Raw genomic sequence first — 19786 nt, forward strand, 5'->3', positions numbered from 1 at the left:
GTCACCCGTTTACTCTATCCTATCATTAAAGAATTATTTGGCTCTATCACAGATATAGGAGCCCAGTAGAAAGCCTAATCTAGACTAGCATTAAAGAACACTCACATTTTGTTTTTTGGAAGTACTCCAAAAAGGAGAAGCCCAACATGTAAAATGATGTAAAATGTAAAAAAATTATGGTACTGATACCTAGGAATCCAAGCTGTTGTTCATATTTATGTAATCTTAATATAACAAACTTTATGCATACAGACCATTAATTTGGAAATGTTTTATAAAACACTGTCCCATGTATAAATACAATATAAGAATCATTATATATGAATGAAAATATAAAAATACATTTTCGCATTTGTGCACTGACAAATACAAGAGAGAAAGTAAGCCAGGGATCCAGGGACTATTGATGTCATCTCACTAATTTTGCTTTTTAGGAAAATCCGGAGAGACTACCCCTCCAAAATCTTAATCCAGCTATGTGCTGCATTACTTCTACTCAACCTAGCTTTCCTCCTTGACTCATGGATTGCGTTGTATGATACACAAGGCCTATGCATTGCAATTGCTGTATTTCTCCACTATTTCCTCTTGGTTTCCTTCACCTGGATGGGCCTAGAAGCTTTCCACATGTATCTTGCCCTTGTGAAAGTCTTTAATACCTACGTGCGGAAGTACATTCTTAAATTTTGCATTGTTGGTTGGGGTATGTATGTATTTAATTTTTTTTTTTGGATGCTAAATAGATACATCATCTTACCAAGTATTTCAGTGACTGTGACACAGTTCAGAAGTGCAAATGAAGCAGTCGTTAAATGCTATGACCTGTCAGTGATGAAGTATTCATTATCAGTAAATCAGATTGTATGAATTCCAAATTCATATTCACATTTGAGATAGTGAACTTCTCCCTAAGTGCAGATTTTTTCAGATCGCAAAGTGCAAAACTTAGGCTGCCTCAATGCAAATGGATAATGGATTTTCCTTGTGCAAGTATAATAGAACCAATTTTTAATGTGCTTACTTCCATTTCCATTTACCAGACAGATAGCATCAGTTCTGTTTTGAAAATAAATGCCATTAAATATAGACATTACATTCCTGGAATAGCACTGTTTATAACAAAAAGTGTAGAAATAGATATAACTGGTTAAAGGACAGAGAGATTCTAGTCCTCATTATTCTCTCTGGCCACTTGAGTAAACACAAGTGAAGGCACTAAAATCAATATGATCGTTTTCTTTGAACAGGTGTAAGAATGAAAATTGTGTATGCTGTATTTGATGTCTTAAATCAGTTTGACGTGATACTATTTGTTGCCTACTTGAGAAAGATTTGGAGTTATCTGAGGAGAACTCTGGTTTCTTTCCAAGTTGTGCTCTTGTTTGAATGCCCCAGTTTTTATTATTTTTTTTCAGACAGCTAGTCGTCAACATAATTCAACAGGCAAATTTCAGAATCTAGATTTCACTGATAAATATAGTAATTTCAAATTATCATAGTACTGTCTTTGTCAAGATTTCCATTTACGTGTTTTCTCATAATCTTCTAGGGTTACCAGCAGTAGTTGTTGCCATTGTGTTGGCAGTATCACCAGATAATTATGGATTTATATCCACTGGAAAGATTTCAAAAACAAGACCTGATGAATTGTAAGTTGCAAGGAGGCACTTTTTTTTGGGGGGTGAAGGTCCTACCAAATTGCTTTTCTTCAAAGTACAGGTGGGGGAGGGAAGGAAGCAATGAGAGAGTTTTGAAATGGTATGGCTCTACAGCATTTTGTGTGCTTTGTAGTATCTGCCTACGTGAATGCTCTTAACCTTTGGCAAAAACATACAAGTTTTTAAAAAAGAGACAAAAATGGTTTGTATTTACAACAAAGTATGGCTATATCTCATACTTATTTTACTTAATGTCTTTTTCTGATAGTAGCTGACAAACTTTATTTTTGTGTTCTAGCTGCTGGATTAAAAATAGAATTGCCTTCTATATTACTGCTGTGGGATACTTTTGTGTGATATTCCTGATCAATATCAGCATGTTCATTGTTGTGCTGATTCAGCTCTGTCGCATTAAAAAGAAAAAACAACTTGGTGCTCAAAGAAAAACAAGTATTCAAGACCTCAGGAGTGTTGCTGGCCTCACGTTCTTGTTGGGAATTACTTGGGGATTTGCTTTCTTCACAGTAAATGATGTGTTTACTTACCTCTTTACCATTTTTAACACGTTGCAAGGTAAGTTCATATTTTGTGTGTCAGCCCACTGCTTATGCTATAATGAACAAAACATTTGAAAATGGCACTTTCTTGATTCAGCAACAAAAATGTAATTTTGATACATTCTTTAAGATGTTACTTAAATTTGATATGATACTGCTTTACTCTAATCTTATGTTACTGTTATGTTACCATAAGGTGCAGAAAAGCTATCTACTAATTATATGTATACCATATTTATACCTATAAATATTAGAATTTAAATGTATGCAAACCAGACACCACTGGAAGTGACTGTCTTTCTCTAGTCAATAGATTACTTGTAAATACTCAGTTACTGTAAGTGCTCACATAATAATGCAATTAATGTAGTGAAAACTGCGTTATTTCTCTGCTTACCTCTAAGCCAGAGGAGTGAGGGGTGACATTCATCAAAGGGCCATTGAGACAGGCAAGGCTGCAACATGTAAAGTTAGTGGTCCAACTCCTGAGCATAGCCTTTAGTACATAGAAGGCATGCAGCTTTGCAGAGGCCAGGATGCTACTGGATATATCCAAAAGCAGACTTCAGAAGCTTCAAAAGCTTTCATATAAACATGAGGTACCGTAGTTGCCTACGGTTATCTGGATGTACCTGAATTGTCCTGTTGCACTTTGAATACAAACTTCTGCTTAAATGGCATTTTAGGTGACTAGCTGAATAATTTTCCAGAGAGGCTAAAGCAATTAAAATTGCAATTCAGTGTATATACCACTCCCCTATTTAGTATGGGACACAGCTTAAATGGTTCCCTGGCCTGTGGGTGCATAGAGATCGTGACAGTGGATTTGCAGGATTCCATAGTACACAAGGACACAAAGGCTTTATTTCATACATTTGTTTACTTTAATACAGATTAACGTAAATCACCTCTAGCAAGTGTAATAGCAAGTGTAGCTATGATTAATGAAGTAAGTATATATCAAGCTATTACAGAAAAGCAGTATATATATATATATATATATATATATATATAGCTGCAATCAATAGCAGCAGCAAGTGTATCAAAAGAGAGGTTACTACAGGCTACTACAAACTTAGCACTAGTAAAGTAGTGAATATGCTCACAATTAGTTCCATATACGCATGCATACATATATATACACATATATATTCAAAACGTTACCTGTACCAAGTGCTCATCTAACTGATCCCAGATGCAGGACTGATCCCAGAAGTGACAACAGACAGAGTTTCACTTTGAAGATGATCTTCATCATGGAGTTTGGAGTCAGCCAGGTGTCCCCAGAAAGTAAATCTTGCAGGAAAAGTCTGTGCACAGGAAGTTCTCGGAGAGAGAAATTCCATTTCGCATGGAAAACAAGTCATTTTTATATCACAGAGACATAAGAGAGTGTAGGACACCACCAGTTAGAGCAGCCAATAGATGATGCTAATTTCATTCAGCTTCTATTCTTCCAGACACAATTTTACTTTTCCCAGACTACTTGACTTCTTTTGACTAAAACAGCCAGTAGCAGTTACTGATTCCAACCTTCTCAGGGTGTTTTACCTTCGTTCCAGAGCATTTTTCACCCTTTCCAGATAATTTGCAGTTACAGTTCCTTGGTTTTGCTGTTATTATTAATATCTGCAGGATGTCTCTGGTTCTTAGGTACTCAGCTGCCCTTCAAAGAGGTCAGCTGCACTTCTCAAGGATGCTTCTGGTTCACAGGTCTAGTTCTCAAGCTAGTAGTTCTCAGGCTGGCAGACATCTGTCGATATTTTAGCAGACATTTTCTGTCAGTATTTTTCTCATAGTCGGGTTGCCTTTATGGCTGCTCCCATCAGTTTCTTGATTTTTTGAGTACCTTATTATTTGGTTAACAGGGGGGATGAACCCTTATCCTCACAGGTCTCACATGGAAGTGTGTAAAACCAACTCAGGACTGTAGATTCTGTGTGGTAAAAGAACTCTGTTATGTGAGGCTAAGTTCCACTTCTGCTCAGCTTTAACTTAGATGCTGGACAAATCCTGAAATTAAAAGTAATATAGGATGCATAAATTGTGTTGACTTTAAGCTTATGCCAGTGCTTCAAAACTGAATTTGAAAGTGGTATTAGAACCATGAGTAGAGCAACATGTAGTTACATTCAAATATTCATCCTGAAAGCCAAAGTTAGGAAGTTATTTAAGCTACCAAAGATGTAAGTAATCTCTCCTAGTAGGAATTTACGTGTTTAACTGACCTTAAAAGTAGAGTGAACATAACATACTTGTGAGTCTGTGCCAGCCTGAACATTTAGTTTTCCTTCTTGTTCTTTTCCATTCATTCTAAACCTATCACTGATGTTCTCAAGGATACGTTGCAGCTGGAAAACTGCAAAGACCAAGTGCCACTTTTCCTTAAAGTGGGAGGGCGGGCTTTTATAAGCAGGGAGAGTTACATACCATTGTGTGTCAGTAGAAGTGAATGTGAAGCAGGTAATGTCTGTAGGGCAAAGCTGGCAAGACATAGGGATGAGCCCTATCCCTTCTCAAAAATATTAGGCTTTAAAGTTGTGGTGAAGGGGGTACCATTTGTTAATATTTTAGATATGAGTTATTTTCTTTGTATGATGCTCTAAATGACATAACAATGATTTTGTGTCCAATTAATAGCTCCTTGAATCTGTGGAAAGTTCAGTAATGGTGCTTCAGGAGCTAGGAATACAAGAATTAAAATTTTTTTTTTTCATTACTGGTTCTATTACAGTTGGTGGTAACAGGTCATCTGCTAATAAAAGCTGTGGCAATGTCATGCCATTTGTTGAGAGCTGTGTAGCCTGACAGTGTTGTATCGTGCCCTGATACATTGCTTTGGATTGACATTGCTTTGAATTCTTTTCCAAAAGTGCTAAGTAAATTTCAGAATCCACAGAATTTTTCCCGTCCTATTTGAAAGTAGAAACTTCTTGAACTTTGTGGATTTGGTTATATTTGTTCTTCATGCATTTGTGTGTGTGATTCCTTTCATCTATGTTCAGTGGAAAAGTATTCTCTAGCATTCAGAGTTCTCAACTTTTTCACCAAAGAAAGGTGTCATCCCTTTTGATTAGAAATTAAAAACAAATGAAGGAAAAACAAAACATTGTTTATTAAGAAGTTGTAAAAGTCAATCATTGCTTTGCAGGATTCTTCATTTTTATCTTCTATTGTGTAACAAAGGAAAATGTCCGTAAACAGTGGAGAAGATACCTTTGTTGTGGGAAATTCAGGCTGGCTGAAAACTCTGGTAAATATGGAAACTTTTTTTTTTTTTTTTTTTTTACTTCTTAATACTTATACTCAGTGTTAAGTTCCTAGTATTTTGTAATATGCTAAAACCTCTGAAATTATGCTCTTTAAAGGTGGCAATCGATGCAGTTCTTGCATGCTGTCGCATTAAGGTGTTAACTGCAGTTGATCTCTTCCATTGCAGTGTATGGGCATGTCTTTGCAGAAGACTTGATCATCATTAGGAACCTGTAAGATTGGTTCTAGCTTCTATATCAAATGTAGTTTTGTTAAGTACTTCAACGAAAGCAAGGTGAAACATACTTTAAACCAAAAAATCTAGAAATAGGTTTATGTTATTTGTTATTCAGTGGTTAACTTCTCATAAAGCTATATATATACTGTTTATACGCTTCAACTTAGATGATCAACTGTACTTTAGTTGCTGGAAAATTCTGATCTGTCTGCAGTCATAAAACTAAGACAGTTGTATTAAAAAGGGCCAAAGAGGAAAAAGGAACTACATACAAAAATTGTAAACATCAAGAAACATGACATTTGTTGGAGAATATTAATCTGTTTAGAATACTGTGAGGAGAGTGGGAAAAGCCTTGTTTTTTATGTTAATTTAGTTGCATTATTAACTATATTTTTATGTTTTGCTTGTCTGAGTTGCACAATTTTCTGTAACATGTATCTGTTGTAGACTGGAGTAGAACTGCTACTAATGGTTTGAAGAAGCAGACTGTAAATCAAGGTGTATCCAGTTCTTCCAATTCCTTACAATCAAACAGTAACTCCACTAATTCTACAACTTTGCTGATGAATAATGATTATTCAGTGCACACAAATGGAAATGGTATGTATCATACAGTGCTATACTCTTTCATACTGACTTAAAATGAATTGCTGACCAATTATTATTTATAAATACAGGGTCGGAATATTTCCCGATATCCTCACAAATAATACCACACATCTATTTTAGGGGACTGTACACAAAGTTTTACAATACCAATTTATCCTACTCAGTAGGAACTATTGATTTATGTATGAAACGGTAGGTAATATTCCTTACAAAGCTGTTATTTACCCGAAGCTGCTGTTAACACCTTTCTTGTCACTTGAAGATATGAAAATAAGCTTCAAGAATGTTTAAAAACAGTTCATATTTTAAAACTTATAAAAATAAACATAGACTGAAGAAGAAAGAAATGTAGGATACCCCATGAAGATGTTTTGAGAATATGAAAGAAAGGATGTAGGAGATAATATGAAGAACTCCTGCTAACATTAATGGAACACTCACATGGAAGCTGCTTACGAGAGGAGGAGAAATGGAGAATGTAACCTGTAAAACCACCTCAGTGAAGAGAGCACTGTTGAGAGGGGTGCCTCACTCATGGCTACAGAGTAAGTATTGAAGCCGAATTGCTCCATAGCTCTTTATATTCACTGTGCTAAGGATATTTTTTGCTGACGGAAATATACCTTTGTTGCAGGAAACAGTTGTTCTGAAGTAAAATTATTTGTGTGCCTAAGGTATTTTTCCCAACTGATCAAGAGTTGAGCTAAGAAGTCATGCTATCAGCTAGATTGTTTAGTATGAAGTTGTAGAATATGCTCACAAAGGTTAGGTTGTCCTCATTTCCTGGCACATGCTGTCAGAAGAAAGCAGATAGTCAACTGAAAAACACTATAATCTCTCAGATGTACAGAGTAAAAGCTATGGAATTCATATATGCTTCCCCATTAATGTGTTACACTGTGCATTTGGATGTGTGAGCTGCATATTGTAAAGAAATCAGAAGACTTCAGCAAGTGTCATTTGGACATGCTCTCAATAGCTTTCCATGTTGAGTCTGTAAAATTAGTTCCTTTGTTTTTGCCATCCCTTTGTAAAACCTCTGTTTGGATACCACACAATGCAATAATTAACATACTTTCCGTGTAACAGGCCAGTTGAGAGAGAAGAATCCAGTAACTCTCACTGTCATCAAATACAAAGCAAGGCAATATTTTTAGTTAAAAGTAGTATCTTTCAAAACGAGAGAGATTTTCAGGTGCAAAAGCCTACACATCTTGTAGCATTTTGTCTAGCTACGTTAGTTACTCTGATGAATGATATCTGCCCCTGCAACATTTGATGTGCTTATACACAACTACAAATGCATTTTGGCTACTTTTCTCAACAGAAAGAAAGATAACATAAATATTTTATAGAACTTGGGTTTTATAGCAACTAAGTGGTTCTGTTGTGGCTTTCCATAACAAGTTGCTGTTGATTTGGGTAGTATTTTAGAACAAGGTGCAAAGTTGATGGTCTAAATCATTGAGGGATGCCAATTTTATGTGACATGCTTCTGTTCTGTCCTAGTTTATTTACTTGATTAATCTTTCCAGTGTAAGAATCTGCATGGCCTGAGCCATAAGTATCTCAGACAAAGCAGCTGAAAGAATTTTGTTATAACTTTGTATACACCTGTAAACATAGATGTCTCAGATGACCCATCTCCTCTCCTCTTCCACTTTACTGTATGTTTCGAATGCTGTGAACCCTGTACCACATCCTCCATTTATATCAGAAGGATTTTATGAAACCTTGCCTGTATGGTTTGATTGACTCTTCTGGGTCGTCTGTAGGACTTCTACAAAAAGAGTCTAAATTTAAGTTCATCTTCCTGGCAAAGCTCTTTGAGACAATTCCTTACACTTAATCTTCTAAATATGGGGCAATTGTGTCTCAGAAGAGCTAGACAAATGCCTCCAGAAGGTAGTTGACCAGTGCTGGGTAGGAACACAGAACCTTCTGAAAAATCTGCTGTACCTGATTTTCCTGCTCTCACAGCTAGAACTGCAAAATAATATTGTAATACTTTTATTGTTAAAAATGAGCTCAAAAAAAAAAACAACAACAAAAATAGCAATTCTGGAAATTGAGACCTATGTCATAAATATACTAAGTTATGAACACTTAATGGTTTTGGCCCTGCTACTTCCACAGAAATGCTAATCCAGATGCAGGATTGAATGACTTGCCATGGTATATTTGGGTTGTCTATGCAGAATGTGGTTTTGCTTGCCTGTGGGATTATGTAACTTCATCTTTTCATCACATATTAATATTTCCTCGTTTTCTGTTTTTCTATTACAGATTTGCATGTTTGGGAAACTCCCGATAGGTATCACATGACTGAACCTGCAGATTGCTTCTCTGAGGAACAGAAACAACCTTTCTGAATTTGTTCATTGAATAGCCTTTTCTCCTCAGATTTTGCACTAACATCAGCGCGTAGCTGCTTAGAACACTGCTTCTAAAATAAATCAGTGGCAGTCAGGCAGGGGGCTAAACCTGTATTTATGCACAATTACAATGTCAGCAATTGTGGTTATTTTCTGCCATTTCAGTCTTTATCTGATTTGAGTTGATTAAGAAAGCTCTTCTGCTCATATTACCCTCTTTACTTTTGTGTATGTTTTAGTGCTTGATGACCTTTTAAATTAATCATTAAACATCAACTTTATATTTAAGAGGATTTGTATAATCTGTTGAGATGTTGTTTCCTTTTTGCAGGTCCAGTGGCACCTCAGTAGTTTGGCAAGGAATTTGTAATTTTTATTTGACAGCCATCATTATAAGCTCACCTCCTTAAACTCTCATTTTGAAATGTTTAGATTTAGTTGTATATGCATTACATTTTTAAACTGCTAGGAAGATTTATTAACTAGAAACCTACACATGTTCACATCTTATTTTAAAAATGCTGTCTCATTCCAAAGAAAAGTTTAGAAATGAGACTTTGATGCAGCTGATACACTGACATATGCTTGAGTGCTTGAGTGAGTAGGCTAACTGCTGAAAGGTATGCAGTTTGCCTGAAGTGAATGCTTATGCTGTAGAGGAACTATTTGGGTAGAGCGATACTAAAGCTGTGTGCCTGGGGGCCCTGGCTAAAGCAGAAGAGAGAAGAGCAGTTCAGGCCAGTCACTCAAGCAGCTGAATCCTTTCTGCAGGAAGGGTTAAGTGCAGGGGAAGAATGTCACCACATACTTCTCCCCCTGGAGACCTCAACAAGAACTAGTTAAAAGCCATCCTGTAATGTGGCCCTGCACAGGGTGATGTGGCCCTGCACAGGCCCAGCACTTGCTTCTGCGAGGGTTGTTCAGAAGCCCAAGGCAGCAAGCCCAAGTCCAAGGCAGAGCCATAGCAGGATTCTGCTCCAGGATACTGGAGGTATTTGATGAACTGAAGCCAGGTATACTAGAGATCAGATCTTGATCCCTGTAACAGACTCGTCTTTCACTGTCTCAGTGTTTCTCACCAGTACTTTTGCTGTTCTCAAAACCATAAGTGGCAAGCAGTTTCTGCACTGATTGTTGTGTCTTTTCAGTAGATTTAACGTTAGCCAGTTCTGATGATGTTTGTTTGTGAAGTGTTATATTAACGCAAATAGCAAAATCTGATGTTTTGTGTTTTTATTAAACATTTTTTATTATTATTTCGCTCTTTCTGGTGTAAACGACAGTTTTGCATCGGTGTTTGTGAACTTACTTTTCATGTTGAACAAAATGATTGTCTCCCAGAAGAAATACCAGTTCTGTTTGGGGGTTTTCCTGTCCTGACATTCCTTACAATTTAGTCCTACTCCTCTGATACATACGGTATCAGGATCGTGGCGCATCCTTTAAATTCACATGCTTTCTGAAAAAATAATAATAATAAAAAAGAATAAAATCCAACTGGAAGTGTTTGCACAAATACAATAAAAAATCCTAATTCACAGCAAAATTATCTAGACATAGGAGATTCTATCCAGAGAATCAAGCATTTGTGGAGCTGGTGTTCCATTGCATTAGTAGGCAGCAATCAGCAGTGGTATGACACATGTTCACTGTAGGGTTACCCAAATGTTTAAGATTCTCAATCTAAATATGGCTTAGAAAAATATTTGGAGCTAGGCCATATTCCGATTGTTCTCCAGAAATAAATGTTGCAAGATGAGTGCGCTTCAAAGGAAAAAAAATATCATGTTTAGTCCAACAGTTTCTTGTTTCATATACATAGCAAAACTAAGAAACCTTTTTTTAACTAGTTAATGCAAAACTAGAATTAGAATTATTTTGCATATTATCTAGTGATATTTATTCGAAGTCAAAGTCTATGTTCTCAGAATTGTGACTTTCACTATTGAAAATATGTAATTCCTACTTTTCTGATAGGGAATGCATTTTTTTTGTTTCTACAGGCCATATTTCCACTGAGAAGAATGGTGTTTCTTTCAGCGTACAGAACGGTGATGTGTGTCTTCATGACTTTTCAGGCAAACAACTTGTATTCCAAGAAAAGGATGATACAGGCAGCCAAAATAGCCGTATCTCACTCAGAAGGACTTCAAAGAGGGGAAGCCTAACTTTCATTGAGAAAATGTGATTTCCTTTTAAACAGAACATTGTTTTACAGTGTGAAGTAGAGATTTACTTCAACAGTTTTTACATAATGTGAGAAGACCAAAAACTGATTTTATTTAATATATGGTACTGAAACTTCAAGGCAGCATGTAATGTATTGACAAGGACAATTACTAATTAAAAAAAAAAAAAAAAGAAGTGGGGAGGGAGCTACTGTTTTGACGAGGTATTTCAGATGTTGAATTACAGCTGGTATGTTCCCATTTTGATTCTTCATTAGAGGTTTTTTGAGGATTTTTACATTTAAAGGAAAGTTTTGTGTAGAGCTTTTTTCATTACATCTAAGTTTATCTGGATATAATTATAATGCATAGTAGTATTGTATAAATGTAGGAAAATACAACTTCTGCATACAAATGATATCTTTAAAAATGTTAGCTATACTGTCTTCAACTTTTTGTATGTTGTAGTTGCAGGCTATAGCGCTGTACATAAGCAGGAAAATGTCTGCCTGTAAGCATCTTAGTGATACTTTTGTATTTATTTCTTGTAAATTTAAATATTCCTTTGTATAGAAAAAAAATTGCTGTTTTGTTTTAATTTTTATTGTACTTTTATTGTACTTTGCATTTGTCTTTAATTGAAATAATTTACTTTAACATAGAATGATACAGAAGCTAATTTGTTCAGTAAGTGAAATCACTTACAGTGGTTTAAATACATTCACCAGATACAGGACTGTAAATACAAACACTATTGGTCTTTAACCTTTAGCGACCTCTTATTACAACAGAGAGCAGTAAGAAACTGGGTGTCTTCAAAGGAGAGTGCCAAGAATGAGGGATTGATAAGTAAAGTAGCCAGTAGGTTATTAAATACAGCTAAGTTATCTTAGTGGCTTGAGTAAGTCAATGGAAGCTTTTGCCATTGATTTCAGCAGGGTCAATATTTTATCTTGAGTGTGGGTTCCAGAGATTAAACACACTGGCATTTCTCATCTGCAACGATAAAGTAGCAAAGTGTTATTTTTTGAATTAAAAAAATAAATACAGAAAATAAATGCTAGCTGCTGTATTTAGTAGTCCAGTAAATTGTTCATTTTGTTGTGTGGCTGTTTTTAAGGGGCAGCTCTTGAGCAGTTACAATGTATTTCTGTTTGTACTTTGTTCCTTTTTTGGCAAACCAAATCCTGAGGCCCTAGCTCAGTAATTCATGAAGCAAAGTTTCATTTTCTTTGTGTTATTTGTCTGGAAAACATGGATTTGGGCTCTTCGTGTGAAACAGCTGAACGAAAATAGAACCCATCCAACATCGTGAAGATTTTTGAAGAGAAATTAGCGGGAGCCCTGGTTGTGCCTACTTCTTACACAGGTGTGCAGCTGTGGCCATTTCTTCTGCTCCGTGCGTTCTCGGAGAAAGGTTGGATGCTGCCAGAGCAAGAGCTAGAACAAATTTAGTGCCACACTGCAGACTGATGGACCCTGGAAGGGGAATTTTTTGAGGCAGGCATACGCTGCAGGGGAAAGAGTACTTTGCTTTCCCAGAGGACTCAGTAGGGAGCCCTGGAAATGCTCTTCTCAACCAAATGCATCAGTTAAACACCTCCTTTCTGGGTCTCTCTTGTAGTCCAGCAATTGAACCTCTTCATTACTCAAACCCTTTTGTGGTCCTATATGCAATGCCTGGGTTCTTTTGGTCACCTGTGTCTGAGACTACTCTGAATATGCTTTTGAAGTGCGAACTTAAAGTATTTGTTGTATTTATCCACGAGGTTTTAACTGCATGTTAATAAAAGACGGTACTGGAATGCTAGTAGCTGGAATGCATTTCTGTGAATGCTTTAACTATTGGTGAATTGCCTTTGCACTGTTTCTTGTAAATTTATTTAATGTTCTTGTATTTATATTTTCAACCGTAAAAAATAATAAATTTACAGCAAGTAAACACATAAAATACATAAACTTTGTCTTTTAGATAAATGTATCGTTATATGGGATTGTGTTACAATTCTTCAGATATGAGTGAGATGAGTGGTTGGAAAGCTGCCTGGCCGAGAAGGACCTGGGAGTATTGGTTGATAGTCGGCTGAATATGAGCCAGCAGTGTGCTCAGGTGGCCAAGAAGGCCAACAGCATCCTGGCCTGTATAAGAAGCAGTGTGGCCAGCAGGTCTAGGGAAGTGATTGTCCCCCTGTACTCGGCTCTGGTGAGGCCGCACCTCGAGTACTGTGTTCAGTTTTGGGCCCCTCGCTACAGGAAGGACATGGACGTGCTCGAGCGAGTCCAGAGAAGGGCGACCAAGCTGGTGAGGGGTCTGGAGAACAAGTCTTACGAGGAGCGGCTGAGGGAGCTGGGCTTGTTCAGCCTGGAGAAGAGGAGGCTCAGGGGCGACTTTATCGCTCTCTACAGTTACCTTAAAGGAGGCTGTAGTGAGGTGGGGGTTGGTCTGTTCTCCCACGTGCCTGGTGACAGGACGAGGGGGAATGGGCGAAAGTTGCGACAGGGGAGTTTTAGGTTGGATGTTAGGAAGTACTTCTTTACCGAAAGGGTTATTAAGCATTGGAACGGGCTGCCCAGGGAGGTGGTGGAGTCACCATCCCTGGAGGTCTTTAAAAGACGTTTAGATGTAGAGCTTAGCGATATGGTTTAGTGGAGTACTTAGTGTTAGGTCGGAGGTTGGACTCGATGATCTTGAGGTCTCTTCCAACCTAGAAATCTGTGTCTGTGTCTGTGTCTGACATGAGCTGGAGAAAATGCTGACCGTGCCCTTGCATTTATTTTTTTTTCCTACATCATATTTCATGTTTCATGGTTCTGGCAGATCTGTTTATAGCAGAGAAAAGGTCTGATGTGTCTGTCTGCTCAATGCTTGTCCTCAAGTCTGCTGAAAGTCTTCCATCAGAATGTTGTGAGCAAAAGCACATAGCTGAGTTTGGCTTCAGTGATTAAATTCCATACTAAAAAGGATATCCACTGTCACTGCTTGGAGTCTTCATTTGTTTTTAATTTTGGGGAAAAAAAAAAAGGCAAAAAACGCATGCAATTAAACAAGTTGGCATGCTGTGATTAACACAGCTCTGTGGCTTCCAGGTCCCAGTAGTTCACTTAAAGCTTTGCAACTAAGCCATATGATGGCCTACAGACTACATGTCCTCTTGGCACTTGTTCCTTTGTGCGTTGCTAGCGGCGTAGCCATGGCAGCTCAGAGCCTGCTGAAAGCTGCAACCCCTTTTCTGGGAGAAAGCGGAGTGGAAGACTGTGCATCAACTTGTGGCTGCGGAGCTAAGCCCAGGACGTGTGTCAAGAGATTTGGAGCTTAGGCTTAGGTAAACAGCAGCACACGGTGTGCAGCTGGCACCATCTCGGAGAGCAAACCTGTTCCCTGAGTGTCTGCAATCTTTGTTGACTTCTATGGTAAAAAGTGATGCCCTGAAGCGGTAAACGTGCAGATTTATGGGAGAAAGAACTGGCTGCTCTTCTGGGATTGTGAAACCTTCACTGAACTACAGCCGCACGGCTGTGACTGAGGGAGTTAACGAACTTGTGAGGAGAGCCCTGCCTCGCTCCTGCTGTGCAGTTCGTACACAAATGCTGTCTGAGAGCCACAAGAGAGCCAGCAGCTCTCCCGTCAGGACTATTTCCATGGTCAGGTAGAGCCGTGCCGCCCCTCTGGGCCTCGGCGCTGCCCCCGCCCCGGGCGCCGAGGGGAGGTGGCTCCGGGCCCCGCCCGCGGCCGCCGCCATCTCCTTCTGCCGCCGCGCCGAGCGCGGCCGGCGGCTGAGGGTTGAGGGCGGCCGGGAGCGGCCATGAGGAGCCGCAGCAACTCGGGGGTGCGCCTGGACGGCTACGCCCGCCTGGTCCAGCGGACCATCCTCTGCCACCAGGTGAGGGCAGAGCCGCGGCCGGGGGATTCGAGCCGAGCCGAGCCGTGCCGAGCCGGGGGGGAGCCGCTGGGGGGGCTCCGCAGTCGCTTAAGGGGAGGCGGGGGGTGACCTTGGGCTGCCTCGATGCGTGACGCGGATCGGTTCTGGTTCGGGCGTGCAGAGCGAGCCGCCGGGTCGCAGCAAGGCAGGCAGCTCAGGAGGGCCTAGAGAGATGCTGCGAGATGGGTTTCTAGGCTTGAGCAGCGAGCCAGGGCAAGCCTGAGCCACCTGCTTGGCCACGAGCAGGAGGCGTTTAGAAACGGACTGGCTCGGGTTGGAAGGCACCTCAGAGACCATCTGCTTCCAACCCCCCCGCCACGGGTTTAAGATGCTACTGAGGTCGCATAGGCTCGATACGTGACTGACCTTGTACCTTGCATCCATGAGCGTGCCAGACGTGTAGATCTGGCACGCGAGCTGGTGTGCTGTGACGGCGGGCACTGAGCCCGTGCTCCCAGCGGCACGGCTGGGACAAGGCGCAGTGTGGGCACGGGCGTTTCGCTGTGAGGAAAACGTGTCCGATACGCCAGCAGTCAGATATCTCACTAGCAGCAATTGATCTTACGTCCATCCCAGCCACTCTGTTTGAACTCACAGCTGACAAACAGAGTCTTAAAAATTAATGGTAATGAAGTGGTGGGAATCAGTGATTAAATGAAAAATTTAATGGAGTGTTTGGAACGCAAGAGACTGCTCGGTCGGTGTGCTGGTGTTCAGGCAGCGCTGGTATTAAGCACCGTCAGAATTTGCCATTCTATACATTGGAGGGTATAAAAAGACTTTGCATGCATTCATGTTTTAGCTTTCATAAACCATGTAGCTAAATAAACAAATACTTTTTTTTACCTCCTAGAAGGGAAGTGGTATTTCTTTAACTTCCTCGAGGTCACACCACAGACTGAGGTCATGCCACAGGCAAGAACAGATCCCAAACTTAGTTTCTAGTGTTAACTCAGTACCCTGTTTTCCTTCCAAATATGCAAAATTTAAGTTCATATTTCCTCAGTGTATTTCAGATTTCACCTAGTGACTTAGCTAATCATCCTGGGTGGATGAGGGTGCCCAGCTAGGTGTTGTAAATTACATCCTGAAGTGTTGAAAGAAATTTTGTGTTTCACTTGTGCAAGTTTGGGAAAGGACTGGGCCTCTCTTTTATTGTAAAACTGTGACAGCCACAGTGTGCAACCAGTGTGAAATCATCCTTGCTCTCTCTTTTGTTTCTGTTTCTTTCTCTTTTGATAAGGAAAGAATCAGTTCATATTAACAGATGGGATTTCAGGTAATGATGTTTGTTCTGTACTCTTTCTACTCTGCTTAGAATCCAGTAACAGGGCTGCTTTCAGCTGGTACAGACCATAAGGATGCTTGGGTACGGGACAATGTCTACAGCATTCTGGCGGTGTGGGGGCTCGGGATGGCTTACCGAAAGAATGCAGACCGGGACGAGGATAAGGCCAAAGCCTACGAGCTTGAGCAGGTACGTCAAAGTTTTTGGCATAAACCAGCTATGCTGTTGTTTTGTTTTTGTTTGTTTTCTTGTTTCCTAGGGTGGTGGTTGTGAATGGTGTGCTTGCATTGCTGCTATGTCTAGGATCTGGCACAGTTTTCCCAGCATGGAATATGTGTTTTGTTCCCTTGGCAGTAGTATCTGTGTGCCACAAGGTGGCCTGTATTTTCAGCTGCCTACCAGGAAGTAAGATTTGGAGAACTGAACAACAGACAGGCTAACATCTGAATTAAAATATAAACAAAACACAAACTGGTAGGAGTCAAACTTCCAGTGCGTGGCAGATTGTTGAAAACTAGGCTTCCGAGAGATGTTATACCCAGATTGACAAGCCTCTTTGATTAAACCTTGAGATCCCTCATGAGGTATATTTTGGAGCAGAAAATCAAGTTTAGGTTGCTTGAATCCTAGGATATCATTTTATCTGCTAGACTGTCCTCTCCCTTAAGGAGAAACATGCCCTTTAAAGTAGCTGTCTTTGAAATGTGCATGTGTGTAGTCTCATGAAGGTCATACATGGTGTATAGACATGTTTGGTCAGAAACAAAGGCACAGATCTCCAGACTGGGAGGGAACTGGAAGGGGAGGTAGCTCACACAGTTAGTTTTAGTCCACAGATGGGAAAGTGGGTATCAGAAGAGAGAGAGTAGAGGTGGGTTAAATGGTAGGGGAGGGAGTGTTAGTTTCAGTGTCCTGATGTAGTTTTGAAGGCATAAATTTTATGCAGATTTGTACTTCTCAAACCAGGGTGGTCTGTGGTGACACAGCAACCTTGGCTCAGTTTGCCTGATCATCTTCTGAGGCCTTAATAATTTTCTGGATTAAAAAAATGGGTTTGATTTCTTCATTTCAGACTAGATCTTGTACTTCTCTTTATGCACACTAAAGTCCCTTTCTTTACATTAGTCATCTGCTTGCTGTTGTGCTGTATAAAGAGATGAAGAGACTCCACAGGTTACTGTGTCAATGCCTTGCAGTTGGAGCACCTGGATCTGGTGCTCTACAAACCATTATTACTGTTCTTACAACATGTGACGTTACTCTTCCTTAGCCAGATAGAAAGACCACAGAGGGTTGCTACACTATTTAGAGAGGACCCGTGGGAAAAGATTTATTCTCCTAGATAGGGATCAACCAAATTAAGAAAGAAAAAAAAAAAAAGGCATTTAAAGCATTTGAGTCAAATACAATTTCCTGTCTTTGGGAGGACATTAGCAGGGAGTGTGAACTTTGTGACTTTTGAATGTTTGTAACATCTGATAAGGCTGGCGATGCACAAGTGTCACTGGTTTGCTTTGTTCCTGCAGAACGTTGTGAAGCTGATGCGGGGGCTCTTGCAGTGCATGATGAGACAGGTATGTTATAACCCAGCAACATCTACTGCGGGTAGCAGCAAGGTGAGATGCAGGGCTGTAGGTGGAGGGAGAGAAGGAAAGTATTCTGGAAAATGTGTGTGCCCAGAATGAAGAGCCTTAGCTCTCCAAGCCATTACTGTATGGAAAGCGTCCATCTGGCAGTAGCGTAGTACCACGGACTTGCAGGCAAGTAGCAGTGAATGGTTTGATTGACTTCCACTCGTGTGTTTGTTGCCAGTGGGGATTGAAAAATTTTTGGCGTAGGTATGAGTTGAACTAGTATGTGTTGTAAATACAAAGCATTTCATTTGAAGCAGATACTCCTTGTGTGTTTTTTTTTTCTGCAGAATGATTGTGTGTTTGTGCGCTTGTACAAGGTGGTATGGGAAGTCTTTTTAAAGTTCTGTAGTTTCTTTGAGCAAAACTAATCCTACTTGAACCTTTTTGAGATCAGGCTTGTACCAAATCAGTTTTGCCTTTGCAAACTGATTTTCACAAACATGCATACCCGTAACAGAGATTTGAACTTCAACAAGGTGGTTTAAATTTACTTTTTCCCAAACGGACATGGATTTAGCTAGAGTCTGAAGTTAAAGCACTCTCTCTCTGTTACCTCAGTTTGTTATCAAACTGAGGTAACAAAAATTAGGACCTTGTGTTTCACCTTGCCTAAGACAAGGTGCTTGTTTTGAAGTTACTTGGAGAATTTCTTCTCCAAGTCTTGATAACGTTATTCATATTCAAAATCTCTGGTGTTTTTCAGGTAGATAAGGTAGAGAAGTTCAAATGCACGCAGAGTACCAAAGACTGCCTGCACGCCAAGTATAACTCAGCTACTTGTGCCACGGTGGTTGGAGATGACCAGTGGGGACATCTGCAAGTAGATGCAACTTCGCTTTACCTGCTCTTCTTGGCACAGATGACTGCATCAGGTAAGCAGAAGTTATGTTAGCCTTGGCTATTGTTGCAGTCTTTGTATTCTAGCTTTCATTTAAATGGAAAAGAGTTGTAACTAGCTTCAAAGATCTTTGCGTAGTTATTACTCAGAAAATAATGTTTCTGTGGAAGAGATGTGGATGTGAAATCGGGACATACACACAGTAACTGCCCAGGCAGCGTCCATTCCCTCAAAAGTTTGTTGGCATACAAATACACAAGCTACACAGAGTCACATCAGAGAAGAGCTGTGTTTGAAGACTACATGGGTTGTGCTGATGAACAAACAGGTTTCTTCCGAGAGTGACCACATTGAGTCAGGTGCCACTAGGCCTATCTGTGTTCCTTTTCTTGCTGGCGCTGTTTTACTTTGTGCTCTTCTCATGTGTACTCTTCCTGAGAGGATAAGGCTCTTATCCTGGTGATCTCCTGGCAGAGCGAGAAGCAGATGGTGGGGTGGGGCTGCTGCTGGAGTTGCGCCACGCGGTTCTTGAGAGCCAGAGCTGGCCCAGGCTTCTCTGCTCTGTACCCTCTGGGGATGAATGCCACTCTCCTGCTGAGGGTGGTTTTTTGGCTGGTCTTTGAAACGGGTGATGTGTATTGGTGGCATTTGAAATAGTTTATCAGCAGGAAATATTGAGGCTTGCTGCTGCTTCTTTTGAAATCAGTGTGAGTCTTTCCATTGGTTTTTGTGGACAGTATTTTGTAGCAAATAGGCAAAAGCTTGAAACTCATTGAAGAGTAAATATTTCTGTTTTAATATGTGTAATTACTTTCTTCCCCTCTTCTAATCAGGATTACGTATCATCTTCACCCTTGATGAAGTTGCTTTTATTCAGAATCTTGTTTTTTACATAGAAGCTGCCTACAAAGTTGCTGTAAGTACTTATTTAAGTGTTAAACATCTGAACACTGCTCAGATATGGGTGGGAAATTATTTATTGATGGTGAGTGAAAACATGGACTTTGTTTTCCATGAGAGGATGTCAGAATCTGTCAGTACTTTACCTTGTGAGCAGCACCTTTGGAGGTGGTGGGAGGGCTGTGGAGGGATTTACTGCTGCCTGGGTGAGGTATATTTGTTCTATCATCATAATAGATTTTCTTAAATTATTATTTAGATCTTTATTGATAATAAATAATAACTCGATGTCTCATCTTACGGGCCTTTCTAAAAAGAGCAAAGCGTTATCAAACATGTTTTTGGA

General features: G+C 39.8%; 2 protein-coding genes across 8 annotated transcripts in view; both read left to right on the forward strand.

Moving 5' to 3' along the window:
* The window catches only part of ADGRG2 (adhesion G protein-coupled receptor G2), a 62553-nt gene extending 49721 nt beyond the window's left edge, over nt 1-12832 (forward strand). For 5 of the 6 annotated variants that reach the window (XM_050716161.1, XM_035542135.2, XM_035542134.2 and 2 more), the window contains 6 exons: nt 435-703; nt 1550-1649; nt 1957-2231; nt 5367-5468; nt 6156-6308; nt 10696-12801. In XM_050716161.1, coding sequence (XP_050572118.1) covers nt 435-703; nt 1550-1649; nt 1957-2231; nt 5367-5468; nt 6156-6308; nt 10696-10880 — 1084 coding nt within the window. In that variant the 3' untranslated portion in view covers nt 10881-12801. Of the gene's footprint in view, nt 1-434; nt 704-1549; nt 1650-1956; nt 2232-5366; nt 5469-6155; nt 6309-10695 lie in introns of all 6 variants that reach the window. The other variant, XM_035542136.2, reaches the window with a different exon arrangement.
* A 1728-nt stretch (nt 12833-14560) lies between these two features.
* The window catches only part of PHKA2 (phosphorylase kinase regulatory subunit alpha 2), a 44514-nt gene continuing 39288 nt past the window's right edge, over nt 14561-19786 (forward strand). Inside the window, exons 1-5 of one of the 2 annotated variants that reach the window (XM_035542126.2) lie at nt 14561-14741; nt 16099-16257; nt 17595-17642; nt 18406-18574; nt 19374-19456. In XM_035542126.2, the coding sequence (XP_035398019.1) occupies nt 14664-14741; nt 16099-16257; nt 17595-17642; nt 18406-18574; nt 19374-19456 (537 nt within the window). In that variant the 5' untranslated portion in view covers nt 14561-14663. The remainder of the gene's footprint in view (nt 14742-16098; nt 16258-17594; nt 17643-18405; nt 18575-19373; nt 19457-19786) is intronic. The other variant, XM_035542125.2, reaches the window with a different exon arrangement.

The sequence above is a fragment of the Cygnus atratus genome, chromosome 1 (genome assembly GCF_013377495.2).
Source record: "Cygnus atratus isolate AKBS03 ecotype Queensland, Australia chromosome 1, CAtr_DNAZoo_HiC_assembly, whole genome shotgun sequence".
NCBI lineage: Eukaryota > Metazoa > Chordata > Aves > Anseriformes > Anatidae > Cygnus > Cygnus atratus.